This window comes from Pristiophorus japonicus, chromosome 1 (assembly GCF_044704955.1).
Source record: "Pristiophorus japonicus isolate sPriJap1 chromosome 1, sPriJap1.hap1, whole genome shotgun sequence".
NCBI classification, from domain to species: domain Eukaryota; kingdom Metazoa; phylum Chordata; class Chondrichthyes; family Pristiophoridae; genus Pristiophorus; species Pristiophorus japonicus.
In genome coordinates, this window is record NC_091977.1 from 190097960 (window position 1) to 190119564 (window position 21605).

General features: G+C 43.6%; 1 protein-coding gene across 13 annotated transcripts in view; it reads left to right on the plus strand.

Annotated features, from left to right (window-relative positions):
- The window catches only part of atg10 (ATG10 autophagy related 10 homolog (S. cerevisiae)), a 419083-nt gene that overhangs the window by 339980 nt on the left and 57498 nt on the right, over window positions 1-21605 (plus strand). For all 13 annotated transcript variants that reach the window (XM_070867422.1, XM_070867041.1, XM_070867373.1 and 10 more), the window contains 2 exons: window positions 12354-12489; window positions 14533-14630. In XM_070867422.1, the coding sequence (XP_070723523.1) occupies window positions 12354-12489; window positions 14533-14630 (234 nt within the window). The remainder of the gene's footprint in view (window positions 1-12353; window positions 12490-14532; window positions 14631-21605) is intronic.

A 21605-nucleotide genomic window follows, 5' to 3' on the forward strand; every position in this document is an offset into this window, starting at 1 on the left:
ATCACGTCCGCTGTCATCTTGAGCTGTCCATTCCACACATTCTCCACCCTTGAACCTGAGTTCCCTGATTTGAGCAATCTCGAGCATATTATTGGCGATCAATTGATCTGTTCACTTAATCCTTTTGAAAAGAATCTCCCTTGAATGTTCTCTTTCCCAGAGCCAACAGTTCCGGCTCTTGAAACTCCCCATATAATTCAAATGCCTTAAGCTCTGCGGTGACGTCACATTGTCTTCAATGCTTGGCTATCTTAGCTGTTGTAGGGCGACTAGAATTATACAAAGGTTAGCCACACCAGTGTCTTTTGCATACACCACTCCACCTCCTGGCCTTTGTATACTCTCTCTCGCTCTCTGGGGGAGAAATTGTCCCCTTTTGCAAGGGCGCTAACAGGGCTCAAAACATTTTCATGAGGGGGTAGGGGAGGAGGGGGGCGTCGGAGGAGCACTACCGGATCTTGGGAAATTGCCCGGGAGTTTGCGGAAGCACTATCATGGCAGCGCTATGGGTAGCAGTCCAGTCCGCCACGCAACCGGCAATGACATTATCGCCGTGTGCGCCGACCCCTTTCCGCCCAGCCAGGGATATTGCCTAATGGACCACGAGGATGGCGCAAATGAGTGTCAGTGCCAGCTTCGCAGGTCACGAAGCTGACCGACATCCGCTTGCAGGGCAGAAAGGGGAGGTTGCAACCCCCCCCACACTGCCATCTTAGGTTTTTTGCCGACTCTTGGGTTGGCTACCATATCTGTTTTTTAGCGTGGTCTGTACGGCCCGGCACTCCATTTTGGGTGCCGGGCTGCCCTGGTGGTCCAGCGGAGGCCATCAGAGGCCTTGCAGAGTGTGAAGCAGCCCTCCCCTTTAAGCTCTCCCGATTGCACCCTGTTAGGGCCACTGGTCCCGCCCCTAAAGGAAGTGGAGTGCTCGAGATTGCGCTCGACTTCCTTTGTGGGGCAGTAAGCCCCAATTCAACGGCCGGGGCGGGACTTCCGTGCAGGGCGCAGGAAGTCCCTCCCGAGCAGCTTACCACCTGCAAACAGGGCAATTTCAACCCCTCTATTTCTGGCTGTACATCTCAAGATTGGGTTGGCTCTCCTTACTGTTGCAGCACACTAATCTGCTGGTTTTAGTAAGCTTTCAACCAATACCTCAAATTACTGTCCTGTAATGTTTCCTGTGGTGCAGCGCCATTTAATTTTTATTCGCACTGTTTAATTCCCTTCCCTAATCTTGGACATTGGCCTGGATTTTGCAGTCAGTGGCAAAGGTATAGCTGCCCACAGACTTTTTGCAGGCTTTTGAGTGGCAACTTGTGGTTCCTGGAGATCATTTTCAACGCGGCGCCCCCTACAGGGGATCTGTGTCATGTGTGAGTAGGGAAAGCAACAGCGTGGCTCTTCAACCAATCAGTTTGAGGCACACACAGTCTGAATTAGAATATTCATTGTAAAATTATGTATAGAAAGCAAAGTAAAGAAAGATGGCTAAAGAGACCGTAAGAAAAAGTTTTAAAAAAAGTTAATTTAAAAAAAAAATCTCTAACCTTACTTAAATTCTGGAGGAATGAGACTTCACACTTGTAAAATTAAATTTTCATTACCAGGGAGGTTGTTTGGCAATAATTAAGACTTATCACACCATTAAAAATCCACCCTGGATTTTCTGGTGGGTATCTAGTGGGTAAGTACTGCAAATTCACCCTCTTATGTTTTAATGCTGAGTCTCTCGGCAAGCTATATCTAAACCTTTGAAGAATCAGGGCAAATTGGACATTAATTTTCTGAATTCCGCATTTAACTGTGCATGTGCGGACGCTGGAAGTTGCTGTCCGATTTACTCCACCATAACAGTAAGCGCTGATAGCCTTTCCAATGCAAAATCCAGACCTATTGTATTTTTCCACATCAGCCCATCTTCTCAAACCTTCCAAATCTCTTTGTATTTGCTTTGCCCCTTCACTATTATTTGAATCTTTCCCTCATGTACAATTTATAAAATTAGACAACTTTCTTTCTGTCCCCAATTCCAAATTCCAATTCCAAATCATTTTAATACACTAACAGGAGTATCCCCAGCACCAATCCCTGTGGCATTCACTAGTAACTCCTTGGTTTGGATATAGCCCCTGCACCATCACCCTTCACTTTCTCTGGTTTAGCCAATTTTCAGTCCATCTCAGAAGCTTGTTTCCTATTCTATGCCTTCCTACATCGTTGATTAATTGTTTATGTGACACGGTATCAAAAGTCTTCATGAAATTTAACTAAATTGCATCAACGGAATTTCCAATGTCAACCTGCACCTGAAATGGGCTGGGACCAAGGTTTTAGCAGAAAAGATAACGAGGATTGAAGGCAGTACTTTAAACTAGTAAAGTGGGGAGTGGGGGAGAGTTCAGGTAGATATAACAATGACCTAAAGATAAGTAAAGGAAGTTATGAAAGCAAAGGTCAGAGTACAAACATAAATAAATACACAGAAGATGGTATGGCAGTAATAAAATACCTGACAAAGATAAAGCGGGCGTAATGAAAAATAAGAGCATGTAAAATTGCCTGTACAGCAATGTCCAGATATTAGCAACAAACCAGGGAAATTGGAGGCAATAATTAAAAGTGAGGAAATAGATTTAATAGGGATAACGGAAACATGGCTGCAGATAGGACAGGATTAGCAATTAAATATTGCAAGCTATAATATATTTAGAAAAGATTGGGAAGGTTGAAGCGAATGCAGGGTAGCTGCGTTAATCAGAAACAACACAATGATAATAGCAAGAAAGGACATAACTAACATAGAGATAGAAATCGAATCCATCGATTGAGATAAAAGGTAGGAAGGGATTGATCACAGGATGTGGGTGATGCTGGCAAGGCCAGCATTTATTGCCCTTCATAATTGCCCTTGAGAAGGTGGTATACTACAGACCATCAAATAGTCGAAAAGAAGTACAGAGAGAAATATGTAGGCAAATCTATATGAGTAAAACACACAATCATATTCATGGGAGATTTCAATAATCCATAGATAAACTAGCAGGGAGAGGGAGTGAAAGCGCAGAAGGGATTACAGTGCGTAGAAGACTCTTTTTTTTTTGAACCAAAAAGCCCAACAATAGAGGAAGCGCTTCTTGTCTGGGTAATGGGAATTGAACCGGAACAGGTAAGGGAAGTAAGTGTGGGAGAACATCTAGGGGGTAGTGATCACAATATAATAAGGTTGATGATGATGGTTAAGAGAGATACAGATAGTACAAAGACCAAAGTAATAGATTGAAAAACTGCATCAATAGGGAATGAGGATGGAGCTGAGGAAGTTAAACTGAAGAGAAATATTGATAGAAAAAGAAATATATCAACAATGGGCAATATTTAAAGGGGAGATCAATGGAGTTCAGGTGAAGTATATTCCATTTAAAAATAAGATCAAATTAGCCAAGAATGAGACGTCATGAATAAATAAAGACGTGAGGATAAAATTGAATCCAAAACAAAAGGGCATATTGCAAAGTACATAAACAATAAAAGAGAGAATGACAAAAGGAAATATGATGAGCTAAGGAAAGAGTTAAAAGGAAAATTCGGAAGGTAAAGAGAAAATATAAAATGAAAATATTAAAGAATATAAAAAGAGATAGTAAAGTATTCTATAAGCAGATAATTAACAAAAGGAAAATTAAGATAGGGATAGGTTCACAGAGATCTAGGAATATAGATACATGAATCACTATAAGTAGCAACACAGGCTGATGAGACCATAAAGAGTGCAAAAAAGTACTGGATTTAATTCTAGAGAAATAGAACATAAAAGCAGGATGAGAATGTTATATTTATAGAGAACCTTGGTTAGACCATACCAGGAGTACTGTGTACAGTTCTGGGTTTCAAACTACAAAAAATTATATTGGAGCATGGGAGAAAGTGCAGGCGGGAATATATACAAGGATGTTGCCAGAATTCAGAGATGCAACTATCAGGAAAATTGAGCAGGCTGGGGCTCTTTTCTATGGAAAAGTGAACGCTAAGTGAAGACCTCTTCAAAGGTCTATAAACTGATCTGTAAAAGTATGGAGCAGTTTGATAAGGTGGATGTGTAGAAACTGTTTCCACTTGTGGGTGAGTCCAGAAAAACGGTACATAAATATAAGCTAGCCACTAACTGATCAAATAAAGAATTTGGAGGAATTTCTTTACACAGACGGTGGTGACAATGTGCCACTCACTGCCACACGGAATGGTTGAAGTAGATCACATTGATGTATTTAAGGGGAAGTTTACACAAGAACATAAGAAATAGGAACAGGAGTACCTCGAGCCTGCTCTGCCATTCAATAAGATCATGGCTGATCTGATCATGGACTCAGGTCCACTTCCCCGCCTGCTCCCCATAACCCCTTATCCCCTTATCGTTTAAGAAACTGTCTATTTCTGTCAAATTTATTCAATGTCCCAGCTTCCACAGCTTTCTGTGGCAGCGATTCCACAGATTTACAACCCTCTGAGAGAAGAAATTTCTCCTCATCTCTGTTTTAAATGGGCGGCCCCTTATTCTAAGATCATGCCCTCTAGTTCTAGTCTCCCCCATCAGCGGAAACATCCTCTCTGCATCCGCCTTGTCAAGCCCCCTCATAATCTTATACGTTTCAATAAGATCACCTCTCATTCTTCTGAATTCCAATGAGTAGAGGCCCAACCTACTCAACCTTTCCTCATTAGTCAATCCCCTCATCTCTGGAATCAACCTAGTGAACCTTCTCTGAACTGCCTCCAAAGCAAGTATATCCTTTCGTAAATATGGAAACCAAAACTGCACGCAGTATTCTAGGTGCGGCCTCACCAATACTCTGTACAACTGTAGCAAGACTTCTCTGCTTTTATAGTCCATCCCCTTTGCAATAAAGGCCAAGATACCGTGGCCTTCCTGATCACTTGCTGTACCTGTATACTATCCTTTTGTGTTTCATGCACAAGTACCCTCAGGTCCCGCTGTACTGTGGGACTTTGCAATCTTTCTCCATTTAAATAATAACTTGCTCTTTGATTTTTTTCTGCCAAAGTGCATGACCTCACACTTTCCAACATTATACTGTTATCTGCCAAATTTTTGCCCACTCACTTAGCCTGTCTATGTCCTTTTGCAGATTGTCTGTGTCCTCCTCACACATTGCTTTTCCTCCCATCTTTGTACCGTCAGCAAACTTGGCTACTTTACACTCTGTCCCTTCATCCAAGTCGTTAATATAGATTGTAAATAGTTGGGGTCCTAACACTGCTCCCTGCGGCACCCCACTAGTTACTGATTGCCAATCCGAGAATGAACCATTTATCCCGACTCTCTGTTTTCTGTTAGTTAGCCAATCCTCTATCCATGCTAATATATTACCCCCAACCACGTGAACTTTTATTTTGTGCGGCAATCTTTTATGTGGCACCTTGTCAAATGCCTTCTGGAAGTCCAAATACACCACATCCAGTGGTTTGAGAGGCTTACCTGAGGGGAAAGGGAATAGTGGGATACAGGGGCAGGGTGGGAAGAGTAGGTGAGGAGCTCATTAGTGACTATATCCCCAACTAATCAAGTTGATTTTTATCATAGTCAGTTGTGGCTGCGTGGTTTTTAGGCTGAGCAGGCGGTTTCCAAATCAAACAGCGTGACATAAGGTTTACTGTGTGTTAATACTTTGAGGTGTGCCAATATTTAACTTTGTGACCTGTAGCTACTTAATGATTGATGATTTTGTAATGAATTTGCCTTTCAATGAAAATGAAGTGTCAGTGGAAAAGACCCTAAGAACTAAAGGCTGCCAGCAGTGAAAATATCGAGTCAGTACAAGCCTTGTGTAAATATTCAGAGTAAAGTAAATAAAATGAGATTAAATACTCAGTCACAGAGGGTCATGAGTTTGAGTTGTAATATATTTTAAGTTTTGCTAATGCATAATAAATGTTATATGTGTAAGATGTAAGCCTCTCAAAGCAAGATCCAAACAAACAAAACTAGATACTTACTACCTACTAGGTAACTACACAAAGTTAACTGGTGAATACCAGGTTTGTTATTTTATTGAATTGGGCTTAGATTTCTGATAAGGGAGCCTGATAATTCATATCATGGATTAATGTGATCGTCAACAAAAATGCAAATTTAACCAATAAACAAAATGAATTTATAATTATTGTTATTGTAGTTTTCTTTTTATTATAAATTTGATTCACCTTTATATGCATTGAATAATCCAAATCTGCATGATTTCAGGCCACATAACCCCATCACAGAGCAATAGAGTACACTTTGCTGTTTCTCTTCAGATACTTTTTCTTTCCATCCGATGTGTAATAATCCAGTGAACATGAGTTCAAATCCCACTGTGGAAGTTAGAGAATTTGAATTCAGTTTAAAAAAAAATCTGAATATACTAAGCTGGCGTAAGTAAAAGCGTCCATGAACCTGTTGGATTGTCGTAAAAGCATAACTTGTTCACTAGAGGCGAGAAAGGCAGAGAAGTTTAGGAGGGAATTCCAGAGCTTAGGGCCCAGGTAGCTGAAGGCACGGCCACCAATGGTGGAGCGATTAAAATCTGGGCTGCACCAGAGGCCAGAATTAGAGGAATGCCAAAATCTCACGGGTTGTAGGACTGGAGATGGTTGCAGAGATGGGAGGGGGGGGGGGGGGGGCGGGCGGGGTGAAACCATGGAGAGATTTGAAAACCAGGCTGAGAATTTTAAAATTGAGATGTTGCCGGACCGGGAACCAATGTAGGCAGCAAGCACAGGAGTGATGGGTAAACTGGACTTGGTGCGAGTTAGGACACAGGCAGCAGAATTTTGGACGAGTTCAAGTTTACAGAAGATGGAAACTAGGAGACCAGCCAGGAGTACATTGGAATAGGCAAATCTAGAGGTAACAAAGGCATGGATGAGGATTTCAACAGCAGATGAGTTGAGATAAGGGCAGAGACAGGTGATGTTATGGAGGTGGAAATAGGCCATTTTGGTGATGGCGCAGATATGTGGTCAGAAGCTCATCTCGGTCAAATAGGATGTCAAGGTTGCGAACAGTGTTCTGCCTCAGACAGTTGTCAGGGAAAAGGAGGGAGTCAGTGGCTAGGGAACAGAGTTTGTGGTGGGGACCTTTGGTCTTCCCAATATTTAGTTGAAATAAATTTTTGCTCATCCAGGACTAGGTGTCAGACAAGCAACGTGACAAATCAAAGACACTGGAAATGTTGAAAAAGGTGGTGGTGAGGCAGAGCTGGGTATCATCAGCGTACATGTGGAACCTGATGCCGTGTTTTCAGATGATGTCGCCGATGGGCAGCATGTAGAAGAATAGATCCTTGGAGGACACCAGAGGTAACGATGCGGGGTGGGAAGAGAAGCCATTGTAGGTGATCTTGTGGCTATGACTGGAGAGATAAGATTGGAACCAGGCGAGTGCAGTCCCACCCATCTAGATGAATGAGGAGAGGCATTGGAGGAGGATGTTGTGGTCAACTGTGTCAAAGGCTGCAGACAGGTCGAGAAAGATGAGAAAGGGATAGTTTACCACGGTCACAGTCACAAAGGATCTCATTTGTGACGATAAAGACATTTCAGTGCGGTGGCAAGGGCTTGTAACCTGATTGGAGGGGTTCAAACATTTAGTTTTGCGAAAGATAGGCAAGGATTTGGGAGGCGGCAACGCAATCAAGGACTTTGGCGAGAAAAGGGAGGTTGGAGGTGGGGCGGTAGTTTGCAAGGACTGAGGGGTCATGGGTGGCTTTTTTGAGGAGGGTGATGACAGAAGATTTGAAGGGGAAGGGAACAATACCTGAAGAGAGGGATCCATTAACAATATCAGTTAATGTGGGGGCCAGAAGGGAAATTGGGTGGTTAGAAGTTTGATGGGAATAGGGTTGAGAGAGGAGGAGGTGGATTTCATGGACAGGATGAGCTTGGAGGACACATGAGGGGAGATAGGAGATAAATGAGAAAAAGATCCAAGTTCAGGGCTAGGGCAGGGAGGAACCTTAGGGGAAGTTTGCCGGTGCAGTGGGTGAAGGGAGTGATGAAGTTACAATACATGCATGCTAAAGAGTGGAAGCAGCATGCTATAAACAGCTAAGCATTCTCACAACTAATGGATTGGATCAAAGATCTGCAGCCGTGACCCATCCAATGTAAATAGTAGTGATAATTAAGCAACTAATAGGATGAGGCAGCTGAATGCTCCTCAGTGGCAGAGCCCAACACATGATTACAAAAGATAAGGCTAAAGCGTTTGCAACCACCTTCAGCCAAAAGTGCAAAGTGGATGACCCTTCTCTGACTCCTCCTAAGGTCCCAACCATCACTTCACTCTATACGACATCAAGAAATAGTTGATTGCACTGAACATATCAAAAACTACAGGACTTGAAAACATCCTGGTACTGAAGACCTGTGCTCCTGAACTAGTCATGTGCCTAGCCAAGCTGTTCCAGTACAATGGGAGCACTTGCATCTATCTAACAATGTGGAAAATTGCTCAGGTATGCCCTGTCCACATAAAGCAGGACAAATCCAACCTAGCCTATTACCGTCCCATCATTCTACTCCCAATCATCAACAAAGTGATGGAAGGAGTCATCAACTGTACAATGAAGTGGTAGCTACTCCCCGATAACCAATGACTGTTTAGGTTCCATCAGGACCACTGAGCTCCATACCTCATTACAGCCTTAGCTGAAACAAGAGCTGAATTCCAGAGGTGAGGTGAGAATGATTCCCCTTGACATTGACCCAGAGAATGCCACAAGATATATCCATGATCGATCCAGTGGCACTTACTGCTGAGAGTAGGTGTGGGCTCCTTACTGGGCTGAAAATGTACCTGAAAGATCAAAAGTTAAATGGCAATTAATCTTTGAGGATTTAATAGTGGCCTACATTTACTGGGGGAAAGTATAAGTTAAAATGTGCACCTGGTATCTGTCCAAGTGGCTTCTAACTCTCCGTGGGTGCCACACCAAGTTCTGCTGCCTCTGTGGACTGGGGACCCCGTTGGGCCGCTATAGATGCAGTCGCCAGCTCCAGTTATTTAATTGATGCTGGGATTTAGGGAAGGATGATGGTGGGAGCATAGCAGCAGACTGGATTTGTCCCTTCAGATGCATTGATATTATCCTTTCGTGCCTTAATACTATTCGGAGTAGATGTTGGGAAAGATTTGGAAATTGATATTTTGATTCATTCACATCATGCTGCTGACTTGAACCAACCACTTACTAATGGTTGCCAGGTTTTTGTCACTGCAGAAAGGCAGCTGTTAACATTCCTGTGTACAGCGCTTGAAAGTCTGCTGTTGGTTACACCACACGAGTTATCATGCTTGAATCTCATTTAATTATTCTGTTGCTACAGGCTATATAGGACACAATAAAGGAGAGGGATCTGGGAAGATTTGTGGATAGCTCACTGAAACCAATACCACAGTGTGTGGCAGCAGTAAGGAAAGCAAACCCAATCTTGGGATGCATAGCCATAGAGGTTGAGCAGGAGGTGATGATGACTCCATGCAAGCTACTGGTATATTTCTGTTACTGTGCTACAATAAGAATATACAGTAATAAGAGGGACATCAGAAAAAAGCAACCAAACATACCAAGCTTCAATGAAGTACAATGAATCTGCCCTTTGTCCTTCAAATTTGCTTTTCTGTTTAAATATAAAAAGTCATTACAGATGCCACTGGATTGTGTGTATACATAATTGTCATTGGTACTGCTTTAATCGTGTTACTAAAGTGAATAGGGTAAAACTGAAATCAACATGCATTCCAGAAAAGAACAGGGGATGGAATTTCCTGTGTAATTGTGCCCAGAGACCTGTGTAATTGGCGTGCAAATCAAATATCCAGGATAAAAGGTCCAACAAACTCGGGCGCAGGTGTGTTCTGCACATAATGTTACGCCTAAATTTCTCCTTTCTTTTAAACCTAACTATTAATGCTTATGGCCAGACGGCTCATTATAATGACTCCAGTCTTAGGCTAAAGAGCCATACGTGTGAATATTTTGCAATTTCGCTGGTTCAAATTGTGTGTGAACTTAAGCCCAGAATCTTCAGCTCAGCCAGAAACAGTCATTTTTTCAGAGTTTTACTGTGAATTTTTTAAAAAACAACAACTTGCATTTATATAGCAGCTTTGACGTGGTAAAACTTCCCAAAGCACTTAACAGGAGTATTACCAAACAAAATTTGACACCGAGTCATATAAAGAGATATTAGGGCAGGTGACCAAAAGCTTGGTCAAAGAGGTAGGTTTTAAGGAGTGACTGAAAGGAGGAGAGAGAGGCAGAGGGTTTTAGGGAGGGAATTCAGAGCTTCGGGCCAAGGCAGGTGAAGGCTCGGCCATCAATGGTGGAGCGATTAAAGTTGGGGATGTGCAAGAGGCCAGAATTGGAGGAGCGCAGAGATCTCGGAAGGTTGTAGGACTGGAGGAGATTACAGAGATAGCAACGGGCATGGAGGGATTTGAAAACAAGGATGAGAATATTTAAATTGAGGCATTGTTGGACCAGGAGCAAATGTAAATCAGAGGGCACGTACGATTATGTTAGGATACGGGCAGCGAGCTTTAGATGAGCTCAAGTTTATGGAGAGTGGAAAATGGCTGGCCAGGAAAGCATTTGAATAGTCAGGTAACAAGGGCATGGATGAGAGTTTCAGCAGCAGATGAGCTGAGGCAGGGTCGGAGATGGATAATCTTAGAGCTGGAAGTAGGGAAGGTTTTAGTCATGGAGTGGATATGTGGTCAGAAGCTCATCTCTGAGTTAAATAGGATAGCAAGGTTGTGAACAGTGTTGTGCAGCCTCAGACAGTGATCAGGGAGAGAAATGGAGTCGGTAGCTTGGGAACGGAGTTTGTGGCAGGGACCGAAGACAATGGCCCTGAATCTACGAACTTACCTGATGGTCCAGGATCCACAGCAACTTGTGCTCCCGGGCCTCTTCACATAGGCCTGCGTAGAGGTCCATGTATCCCAGGGGCGCATGCGGTATACAAGCGCCCCTAGGATCATTTGGGCCGGCCCAACCAATGAATGAAGGGGATCTCCATTCATACTTATAGGGATTTCGTATGTATGGAATCACCATAAGCATGAATGGGAATACCCCCAAAAATACACATGCACTTCAAATAAATTTTAAAAATCACATTAAAATTAATCAAAATGGCATTTAATTAAATATTTAATAAAAAAAATTATTTTTTGAAAAATAAACGTACATAATATAAGGGGCTAAAAATAGACTTACCTTATTTCACAGGTTTTTAAATGTGTACATTTTTGAAAAAAAAAATGTTTCTATTCTTTAAAAGTCTTACGCTGGGCGGAAGTTGGGCAAATAGCTCAACTCTCCGCCCGCAGAGGCCCTTTTCCCGGGATGCGTGCGATCTGCCAAAAAGATTCATGACAGATCGCAAGTTCTAGTTTTAGTGCATGCGCTTCGCACGCTTAAAGCCGGAACTTGCGCAGCCCATACGGGAGCGTGTGTGCACCTCTTTCTTTTTCTTTTTCTTTGAATGCATTTTTATGGCTTCAGTATGAGTCACATTAAAAATGAAAAATTTCCACGATTGCATGTTCTAAAAGTGCTCTGCCTAATGTGCATGCATGAATTAATGTTATTTTAATTTTCATAATGAAGGGATATATGGTGCTAGTTGCACGTTTTCCTCGGGCCCCGATTGTTTACGCAGCATTTTAAATTCCAGCTAATTTGATTGGCACGAGGTTTAAGGGTAAGTTGATATCGACAAAATGGGCCTCATTTCGGGTATATCTCCCCCATTGTGCACCCACAGGAAATTCCACCTCCAGGAGGGACACATGTTCAGCATGACTAAGTTACCAAGTTAAGTCATTTTACCTTTTTAATAGAAAAATGATTACTTCCATTGTTCGGCTTTCGAGGTTTTTGTTTTTGTTTGTTCAGCTTTTGGTATTTCACCAAATTCAGTATGGTTTTATTTTGACTGCAAGTTCGAGTTTAAAAAAAAGTTGCAATCATAAAGGCACTTGTGTCGGTAAGTGGAAAGAGTGGATACACAATTCACCTGTCAAAGAAATTGTGAACATGAAGGTTTTGGTCATTCATTTCTTGACGTAATAAAGAATTAATTATTCATTATTTTTAAAAAGCAGCCTGATGGACTTATGCAGAGCTCCTGGTCAGAATATTTATTCTTTCATGTAATTTTTGGTGTTTTTAAAATAAATATTGCAAAATTTTGTGTTCAGTGACATTTTATCAGTTAACCCTGAAAACTGGGAATTATAATTATAATGACTTAGCATTAAGTTGTGCAATGTTTTATCTTTATTTTAGGTTAACATGGAGAATGTTAGCAATGACACTGAGGAAGCCCAGGTCACAACATCCGAATTAATTCGGTACGAGTACCATGTTGTCTACTCCAGCAGTTACCAGGCACCTGTGCTGTATTTCAGAGCTTGTTATTCAGGTATGTTAAGCTCAACATAAATGGAATTTAAGCTTCAGTTAACTTAACATTTAACTGCTTAATGTTTTAATCTCTGTTTCTCCTGGCTTTAATATACACACATCATGACACCTTGGACACAAGTTTTTCTGTCCCTCTCTATTCCTATCCTCTGGCTTTGAAACATCCTTCCCCTCTCCCTTATCAAATTCTTCTGGCTCGCTTTGCTCCTTGGCTCCACTTTCTGCTTTTCCCCTGTTGTACTCCTCCCCCCCCATGACTTTCATCCCATCTGAATGGGTTTATGGCCTCCCATTGCTTCAACCTCGGTTTCCTTCACTCTGCTCACTGTAGTCAGTGACTGTAACCAGTGCCTCTGCCCCAGTAGAACCCATTTTGGTTTATTCCCCTTTAACACACACTTCCCCTGCCAATATACTCTCCTGCAGTCAATGTTTCTAACTTCCTTTCTATCCTCCTCTTGCTGCCCACTTCCCCAAGTAAGTCTTTCCCTGTCTCTTCCCCGATTGTACTCCCACTATGCTTCAGTTTCACACTGTGCTACACAATGCTTGCACTCAAAAACAATATCCTCCCATCCAACACCTCACCCTGGAGGAGCATGTCAACATCATGGACTTGATTGGATCCTGGCTTACCAACAGCATCATCCTCCACCCCACCTCCCTCCTCCTCCCCACCTCCCTCCTCCTCCCCACCTCTCTCATCCTCCTCCTCCACCCCATCTCTCTCATCCTCCTCCACCCCATCTCTCTCATCCTCCTCCTCCTCCTCCCCACCTCCCTCATTCCCCTCCACCCCCTCCCTCATTCTCCTCCACCCCTCATCCTCCTCCTCTCTCATTCTCCTCCTCCGCCCCTCTTCCCTCATTCTCCTCCACCCCTCCTCCCTCATTCTCCTCCACCCCTCCTTCCTCATTCTCCTCCTCCACCTCCTCCTCCCTCATTTGCCTCCACCCCTCCTCCTTCATTCTCCTCCTCCACCCCATCTCCCTCATTCTCATCCCCTACGTCCATGCATGACGATCCATTTGACCTCATCATCAAATGTGGATTCAAGACCTTCGAGCTTGCTGTTATTGATTAATTTTCTCCAACCGGAATAGAAGGATATAGCGATAGGATGGGTTGAAGTAAGGTGGGAGGAGGCTCGTGTAGAGCATAAACACCTGTTGGGCCGAATGGCCTGTTACTATGCTGTAAATTCCAAATAAGTCTCTTACTTCATAAATTATGTCCCAACCCTATGACTTCTCCAGTTCAATAGTCAGCTCTCGATTGTCCAATCCACAGACCATAAGCTTGTGTGCACTTGGGAAAAATTTGGTGTAACCACCATGTGCTCTACTGTCAAAAAGCCGACTCTCAGTTCCTCTATTCTCCAACCTTTTTCTTTCCGAAATTCTGCTACATGTCATTGTCTTGCAGCAGTGCTTCCACCTCTTCCCATTTGCCTGTTCTTGCCCTTCCAGTCAGGCTAGTCTTTTATCGTCCAGCAGTCCCTATGATTCTGTGCACATCCAGGAGGATCCTGGGATGTATGTGTGATGCAGTTTAAGTGGCTATTGCTCCCTGTTGGGAGGATGGAATTAGCTCTTAGATTACATCAGAAACCATAAGGAAGAAGCTAAAATGGCTTGTGTTTGTAATCTAAATGGTGAAATTGAAACATAGAAACATAGAACATAGAAACATAGAAAATAGGTGCAGGAGTAGGCCATTCGGCCCTTCTAGCCTGCACCGCCATTCAATGAGTTCATGGCTGAACATGCAACTTCAGTACCCCATTCCTGCTTTCTCGCCATACCCCTTGATCCCCCTAGTAGTAAGAACTACAATAGATTATTGTGTTAAATCACTGGAAGAACTTGGAAAAAGCTCAGCTTTTCGGTTGATGGCAATTGATTTCTCTTTTATAGGGTGTCTGTTTTTTTGTTATAACTGAAGGTGTAGAAGAAAGAATGCATTTTGTGCAGTATTACCCTTGTGCTGTAATTCACTATTCAGTGTATATGATAGAACTTTTAATTTTTTTAAATCCCAGATGGCAGACCACTTGCATTAAAAGAAATTTGGGAAAATGTTCATGATTGTTACAAAGAACGTCTCTTTCAAGGACCCTGGGATACTATTACACAACAGGTAAGGTCATACATATGACAAAACAATCAAATGTTGAAATTATCGCATCAATTCTATACATCAGTCAGTGGATTTGAGCAAAATGAATTATGGATCATTTCAGATTAGTCAACAACCACTGTTCAGTTGAAGACCATGTTCTCACTGATAGAAATGCTTCACAATGGGTCACATTTGCACTTCAGCGAACAGTAAAAAGCTTCTTTCAATTCTTTAAAGACAGTAGGGATAAAATTCAATGGTTCTGCTCTGCTGGTGAGGTGGAGTGGATCCCATGGCTGGCCACATTGAAGGATGGCAATCCTGTCACAAATTGTGAGGTCAGGGCCTGTTTGGGACGGGTGGCCCACAACTGTGTGAGAATGTATTTATATAGCGCCTTTCACGACCATCGGACGTCTCAAAGCATTTTACAACCATTTTTGGAGTGTAGTCACTGTTGTAATGTAGGAAACGCGGCAGCCAACTTGCGCACAGCAAACTCCCACAAACAGCAATGTGATAATGACCAAATAATCTGTTTTTTTGTTATGTTGATTGAGGGATAAATATTGGGAAGGACACTAGGAATAACTCCCCTGCTCTTCTTCAAAATAGTGCCATGGGATCTTTTATGTCCACTTGAGAGAGCAGACGGGGCCTGGGTTTACCGTCTCCTCTGAAAGACGGCACCTCTGACAGTGCACTGTTTCCTCAGTGCTGCACTGGAGCATCAGCCTAGATTTTATTTGCGCTCAAGTCCCTGGAGTGGGACTTGGACCCACAACCTTCTGACTCATAGGTGAGATTTTAATGGGATTACATTTTTTTTTAATTCATTCTCTATATATGAGTATCACTGGGAAGGCCAGCATTTATTGCCTATCTTTAATTGCCCTTGAGAAGGTGGTGAGCCTTCTTCATAAATCGCTGCAGTCTGTCTGGTGAAGGTACTCCCACAGTGGAATTCCCACAAGCTCTCAGCTGATGAGAGTGCTTCTGTACCCTTGTAAGAAAGAAAGAACAGTATTTATATAGCATGTTTCGTAACTCCAGGCTGTCCTAAAGTGCTTCACAGCCAATGAAATACTTTTGAAGTGCAGTCAATGTTGTAACGGAGGAAAACGTGGGTGTGAAAAGTGGATTTCCTGGGCTATTGTGGGAACTCCCCCAGACACACACCCTTGATGAAAGATCCGCCTATGCCCTCCCCCATCATCAACAACTTGCATTTATATTGTGTCTTTAACGTAGTAAAACAACTTGAGGTACTTTTCGGAAGTGTAAACTGGCCACTGAGTCAAAGAAGGGAATAATAGGAGTGACGAGGTGGGTTTTAAAGAGGGTCTTAAAAAAGGTACCGTGAGAGGTGGAAGAATGCTTGGAGGGAATTCCACAGCATGGGGACGGGGTAGGTGTCTGAAGATACGGCTGCTCGTGGTGGGGCAAAGAGAGGGAGAGAACTGCACAAGAGGCCAGATTTAGAGGAATGGAGAGTTTTGGAGTGGTTTTAAGGCTGGGGAGGATTATAGGGATCCAGAGTGCTGAGGCCATGAAGTGATTTAAACATGAGGTTCAGAATTTCAAAATTGAAGGACCGGGAGCCAATATAATTTAGTGAGTGGACCTTGGTACAGCATAGACTATGTGTAGCAGGGTAGGGGTTTTGGAGGAGCTGAAATGAACAGGAGGTACAAGATGAGAGTCCAGTCAAGATACCATTGGAAGAGTTAAGTCTGGAGGTGCCAATGGGTTTCAGTAGCAGATGTGCTGAGGTAATGGCAGAGATGGGTGATGTTATGGAGGTGGAAGTTGGTAGTCTTTGTGATGGAGTGGTTGTGGGGCCAGAACTTCAGCTCGGGGTTGAATCGGATTCCGAGGTTTCTGGTTAGTCTGGTTTAACCTGAGACAGTAGCTGGGGAGGGGGATGGAATTGGTGGTCAGGGGAACGGAGTTTGTGGCAGGGACTGAATACCATGGCTTAAATCATCCCATTATTTAACTGGAGCAAATAGTGGCTCATGTAAGATTGGATGCCAGACAAGTGGTTTGACAGAGACAGTATGGCGGTCAAGAGAAGTAGAGCTGGGTGTCATAAGTGCACTTGTGGAAGTTGACCCTGTGACTGCCGATGATGTCGCCATGAGGCAACATTTCGACGTGAACATGGAGGATGCCAAGGATGAATGTTGGAGAATCTGGAAGTAGCGATGTGGCGCAGGAAGGGAAGTTATTGCTGGAGATGCTCTCACTACAATCAAATAGGTAAGTGTGAAACGATGCAAGGACAATCCTACAGAGATTGACATCGGAAGAGAAACATTGGAGCAGGATCTTGGGGTCAACCATGTCAAAAACTGCAGAGAGGATGCGGAGAGATAATGCACCATGGTCACTGTCACAGAGGTTATCACCAGTGACTTTACTTAAGGCCATTTCGGTGCTGTGGCAGGGACGTAAACCTAATTGGAGATTTAAACATGGAGTTGAGAAAAAAGATGGGCACTGATTTGGGAGGTAACAATGCATTGTAGAACTTTGGAGGGGAAAGGGAGTTAAGAGTGGTAGTTTGCAATGAAAGAGGATTTGAGGGTGAGTTTTTTAGCAGGGGATTGATGACGGTGGTTTTGAAAGGAAGAGAAACAATACCATTGGTGGCCGTGCCTTCACCCTCCAAAGCAACACATGTTTTGGACATGTAAGGAATTCCCTCCTTAAACTACTCTGCTGCTCCATCTCCCTCTCCTCTTTTAAATCCACCTCTTTGACCAAGTTGTTGGGCATTCCTCCCAGTCAATATTCCCTTTGAGCTGCGTGGCCACACAGCGCTTTGCAGCTCCTGCCGCAGCCGGCTCACCGGCTTTTAAATAGGAAAAAACCGTGCAGCCCCTTAAAGGGGCCGTGCACTCAAAAAAAAAAAAAAAAAAAAATGGAAGGGAACATTGCTCCCAATATCTTGTTCTTTGGCTTGGCGTCCATTTTATTTTTGATTTTGCCTCTGTGAAGCACCTCGGGATTTTTTTTTACATTAAAGGTGCTATATAAATGCAAGTTGCTGTTGTAGTATGGGGGTCAGGAGGGAAGTTGATGGTCAGCAGCACTGTTTCCCCTAACTTTATTTTTGGTGCACGGTCCCTTTAACAGGCTGCGCGACCCATTCACAGTTTTGCTCATGTGCTAAGTCTCCCATAGAACAGCCGGTAAGCAGCCTGTGCAGAACCTCCTCGGCAGCTGCGCAGCTTAGCGGGAACATTGGTCAGCAGTTTAGTAGGAATGGGGTCAAGTAACCATGAGGTTAGTTTCAAGAATGAGATGAGCTTGGATAGGGGATAAGGTGAGATGGGAGTGAAATCAGAAAAAGACATGAGTTTAGGCCTGAGGTAGAAGAAACCCCAAATAGAGGATGCAAAAATATCGTGGTGAATGGAGGACCAAAGGCTTGGAAGTTGGAAGTTTGAAAATGCAGTTGTAAGGGACATGGGAGAGTGTTTTCCAGGGTTGAATGCAGAAGGAAGTGGGGTTGGAAGGGGCTAGGACATGAATGGTGAGGGATATAATGAGGCAGTCGGAGATTGTCTTACCTGTGATCAAGAACAATAGGAGTCAACAGGCCAAGGGAGATGGCAAGGTAGAAGGGTGGCTGTGAATATGAATAGTAATTATACAGAGAAATCTCACCTTAGCATGAAATAGATTTGAGCTTGCCACTTTCTAGAAGCTACTGTCGTTCTTTACAAGGGAGTGAAATCAGGAAGCATTTTTTCTGCACAAAGGGTAGTGGAAATGTGAAACACTCTCCCCAAAAGACTGCGAATGCTGGGTTAATTGAGATTTTCAAGACTGAGATGGATAGAATTTTGTGAGGTAAGGGTATTGAAGAATACGAAACTCAGGCAGCTGAATGGAGTTGAATTACAAATAAGCCACGATCTAATTGAATGGCGAAGAATGATCGAAGGGCTGAATGGCCTTTTCTTGTTTGTATGAGAGTTTATATGGAGGGAGAGGATTAGGGAGAACAGAAATGAAGTTAATTCAGAGGAGAGAGGGTAGGGAGAGCTGAGATGGAGATTGAAATCATCGAGAATGAGGTGTTGCTCAGTGCAAAAAGGAAGGGGCAATGCAGAGGATGAGTGTGACATTCTGGATGAAATAAATATAGTGAGCGAGCAGTTATTCAGGGGTTTAGCAGCTTTGCAAGTAGATAAGTCCCCAGGCTGGATGAAATGCATCCCAGGCTGTTGCGTGAAGTAAAGAGGAAATAGCAGAGGCCTTGACCATCATTTTCCAGTCCTCTTTGGATCTGGGCATGGTGCTGGAGGATTGGAGGACTGCTAATGTAGTACCCTTGTTTAAGAAGGGAGAAAGGGATAGGCCAAGTAATTACAGGCCTGTCAGCCTAACCTCAGTGGTGGGAAAATTATTGGAAAAAATCCTGAAAGACAGGATAAATCTACGTTTGGAAAGGCAAGGATTAATTAGGGACAGTCAGCACGGATTTGTGAAGTGAAGATTGTGTTTGACTAACCTGTTTGAATTTTTTGAGGTGGTAACCAAGAGGGTCGATGAGGGTAGTGCGTACGATGTATATGGATATTAGCAAAGCTTTTGATGAGGTCCCACATGGTAGACTGGTCATGAAGGTTAAAGCCCATGGGATCTAGGGCAAAGTGACAAGTTGGATCCAAAATTGGCTTAGCGGTAGGAAGCAAAGTATAATGATTGATGGATGTTTTTGTGACTGGAAGGATGTTTCCAGTGGGGTTCTGCAGGGCTCAGTACTGGATCACTTGCTTTTTGTGGTATACATCAATGATCTAGATTTGAATATAGGGAGTATGATTAAGAAGTTTGCAGATGACACTAAAATTGGCTGTGTGGTTGATAATGAAGAAGAAAGTCATGGACTGCAGGAGGATATCAATCTACTGGTCAGGTGGGCAGAGCAGTGGCAAATGGAATTTAACTTGGAGAAGTGTGAGGTAATGTATCTCAATGAGGGCTAATAAGGAAAGAATATACACATTAAGCGGTAAGTGTAGTTGAACAAAGGGACCTTGGAGTGCTTGTCCACAGATCCCTGAAATTAGCAGGCCAGGTGGATAAGGTGGTTAAGAAGGCATATGGAATGCTTGCCTTTATTGGCTGAGGCTAGAATACAAGAGCAGGAAAGTTATGTTTAAAATGTATAATACTCTGGTTAGGCCACAGCTGGAGTACTGTGTGCAGTTCTGGTTGCCGTATTATAGGAAGGATGTGATTGCACTAGAAAGGGTACAGAGGAGATTTACTAGGCTGCTGCCTGGAATGGAGAATCTTAGCTGTGAGGACAGATTGGATAGGCTGGGTTTGTTCTCATTCGAAAAGACTGAGAGGACCTACCTCATTGAGGTGTAGAAAATTTTGAGGGGCCTGGATATAGTGGATAGCAAGGGCCTATTTCACTTGGTTGAGTGGGTATAGTTTAATGGTGGTTGGTGCAAGGCTCAGAGGGGATTTGAGGGGAGGCTTCTTCACGCAGAGAGTTGTGGGGGTATGGAATTCACTGCCTGGAAGAGTGGTGGATGCAGAAATCCTCACCACATTTAAAAGGTGATTGGATAGGCACTTGAAGCGCTGTAACCTGCAGGGTTACGGACCTAAAGCTGGTAAGTGGGATTAGACTGGATAACCTCTTGTTGGCTGGTGCAGATACGATGGTAAGTACTGCAGTGAATCGAATATGGCCAGGCTGATCTCCTGGACTAGTTTTGATCGCCTGGATGGGTCGGAGAGGAATTTTCCCAGATTTTTTTTCCGCAATTGGCCTGGGTTTTTATCTGGTTTTTGCCTCTCCCAGGAGATCACATGACTCCGATTGGTGGAGGCGGGGGGGAGTGTAGAATGTTTCGGTGCAAGGGGTGTCGCAGTTGTGTGGGGCAGACTGGTTGGGCTTGGTGCTCTTTACCTTTCCGCCATTATTCATTGTTCATAGGTTTATATGTAACCTTCAGGGCTGCTGACCGAAGGCCATGTGGATCCTTGTCGGCCATCGCGGAAGCGATGGACAGAAATGGCGGCCTCCTGCGCTGTAGATTTCTATGTTTCTAAAGGCTCGGTTGAAACGAGGGTAGATATCATGGTGAGAAACTCAGGTGGGGCAGGAGAGGGTGGAACAAGGTGAGGTGCTGTAAGGATGAGAAGATACCAGAGGAGTCAGGGTGCAGACCAAGGTGTAATTTGGTGATTAGGGTCACATTGCCACTGTAGCGATTTGGGCAGGCCAGGTTATGGGAAGTATAGCCTGGCGGGGCTTTGGTAAGGAGCACCATGTCACCATTTGTGATCCAAATTTCAATAAAAGCTGTTATGTCATGGATGACAAGGTCCTTGTTTGTGAGTGAACGGACATTCTGGAGGGAAATGCCGAGATGGGCTATGATCATTGATCCTCTGGCAGTGGTGATTGGAACAGGAATTCTGGGAAGTTTGCCACAAGCTGTTGTGTTGGCCGGGAAGGTAGACAAGAGAGGAAGATAGTTAGGATTATTGCTTGTAAGGAGGCAATGACTGGTGCCTCGATGGGCATTTTGGAGAATGCGAAAGAGAGGCACCAAGCATAGCGAGATTGAAGCCTGGGATGACGAAAGGAGAGTAGTAAGGCATAGGAGTAGAGATGGGTTAGGGTAGACAACGTGGAGCAAGCTTGCAGTGCTCACAAACCAGTGTCTGGATCCAGGAGCTGTTCAAGGGAGAGCATCATAAGGCACACTGGTGAAAGTTATCCAATAGACTAGGAGGGCCAAGGAATATTAGAGTCAATATGTTGATGCAGTGGTCCAGCAGAGGAGCCTAATGGCTTCAGGTATCAGCACACCAGCACACTTGGCAAATAGTTGGACTTAAAAAAAGAGGAATCCCCAGGCAGCCTGGTTACACGCCATTTTCCGGACGCCAGTTGGCAGATCCCTTCAGGATCCAATTGCAATTTTGGCCTTACTAATTTTGCTAGTTATT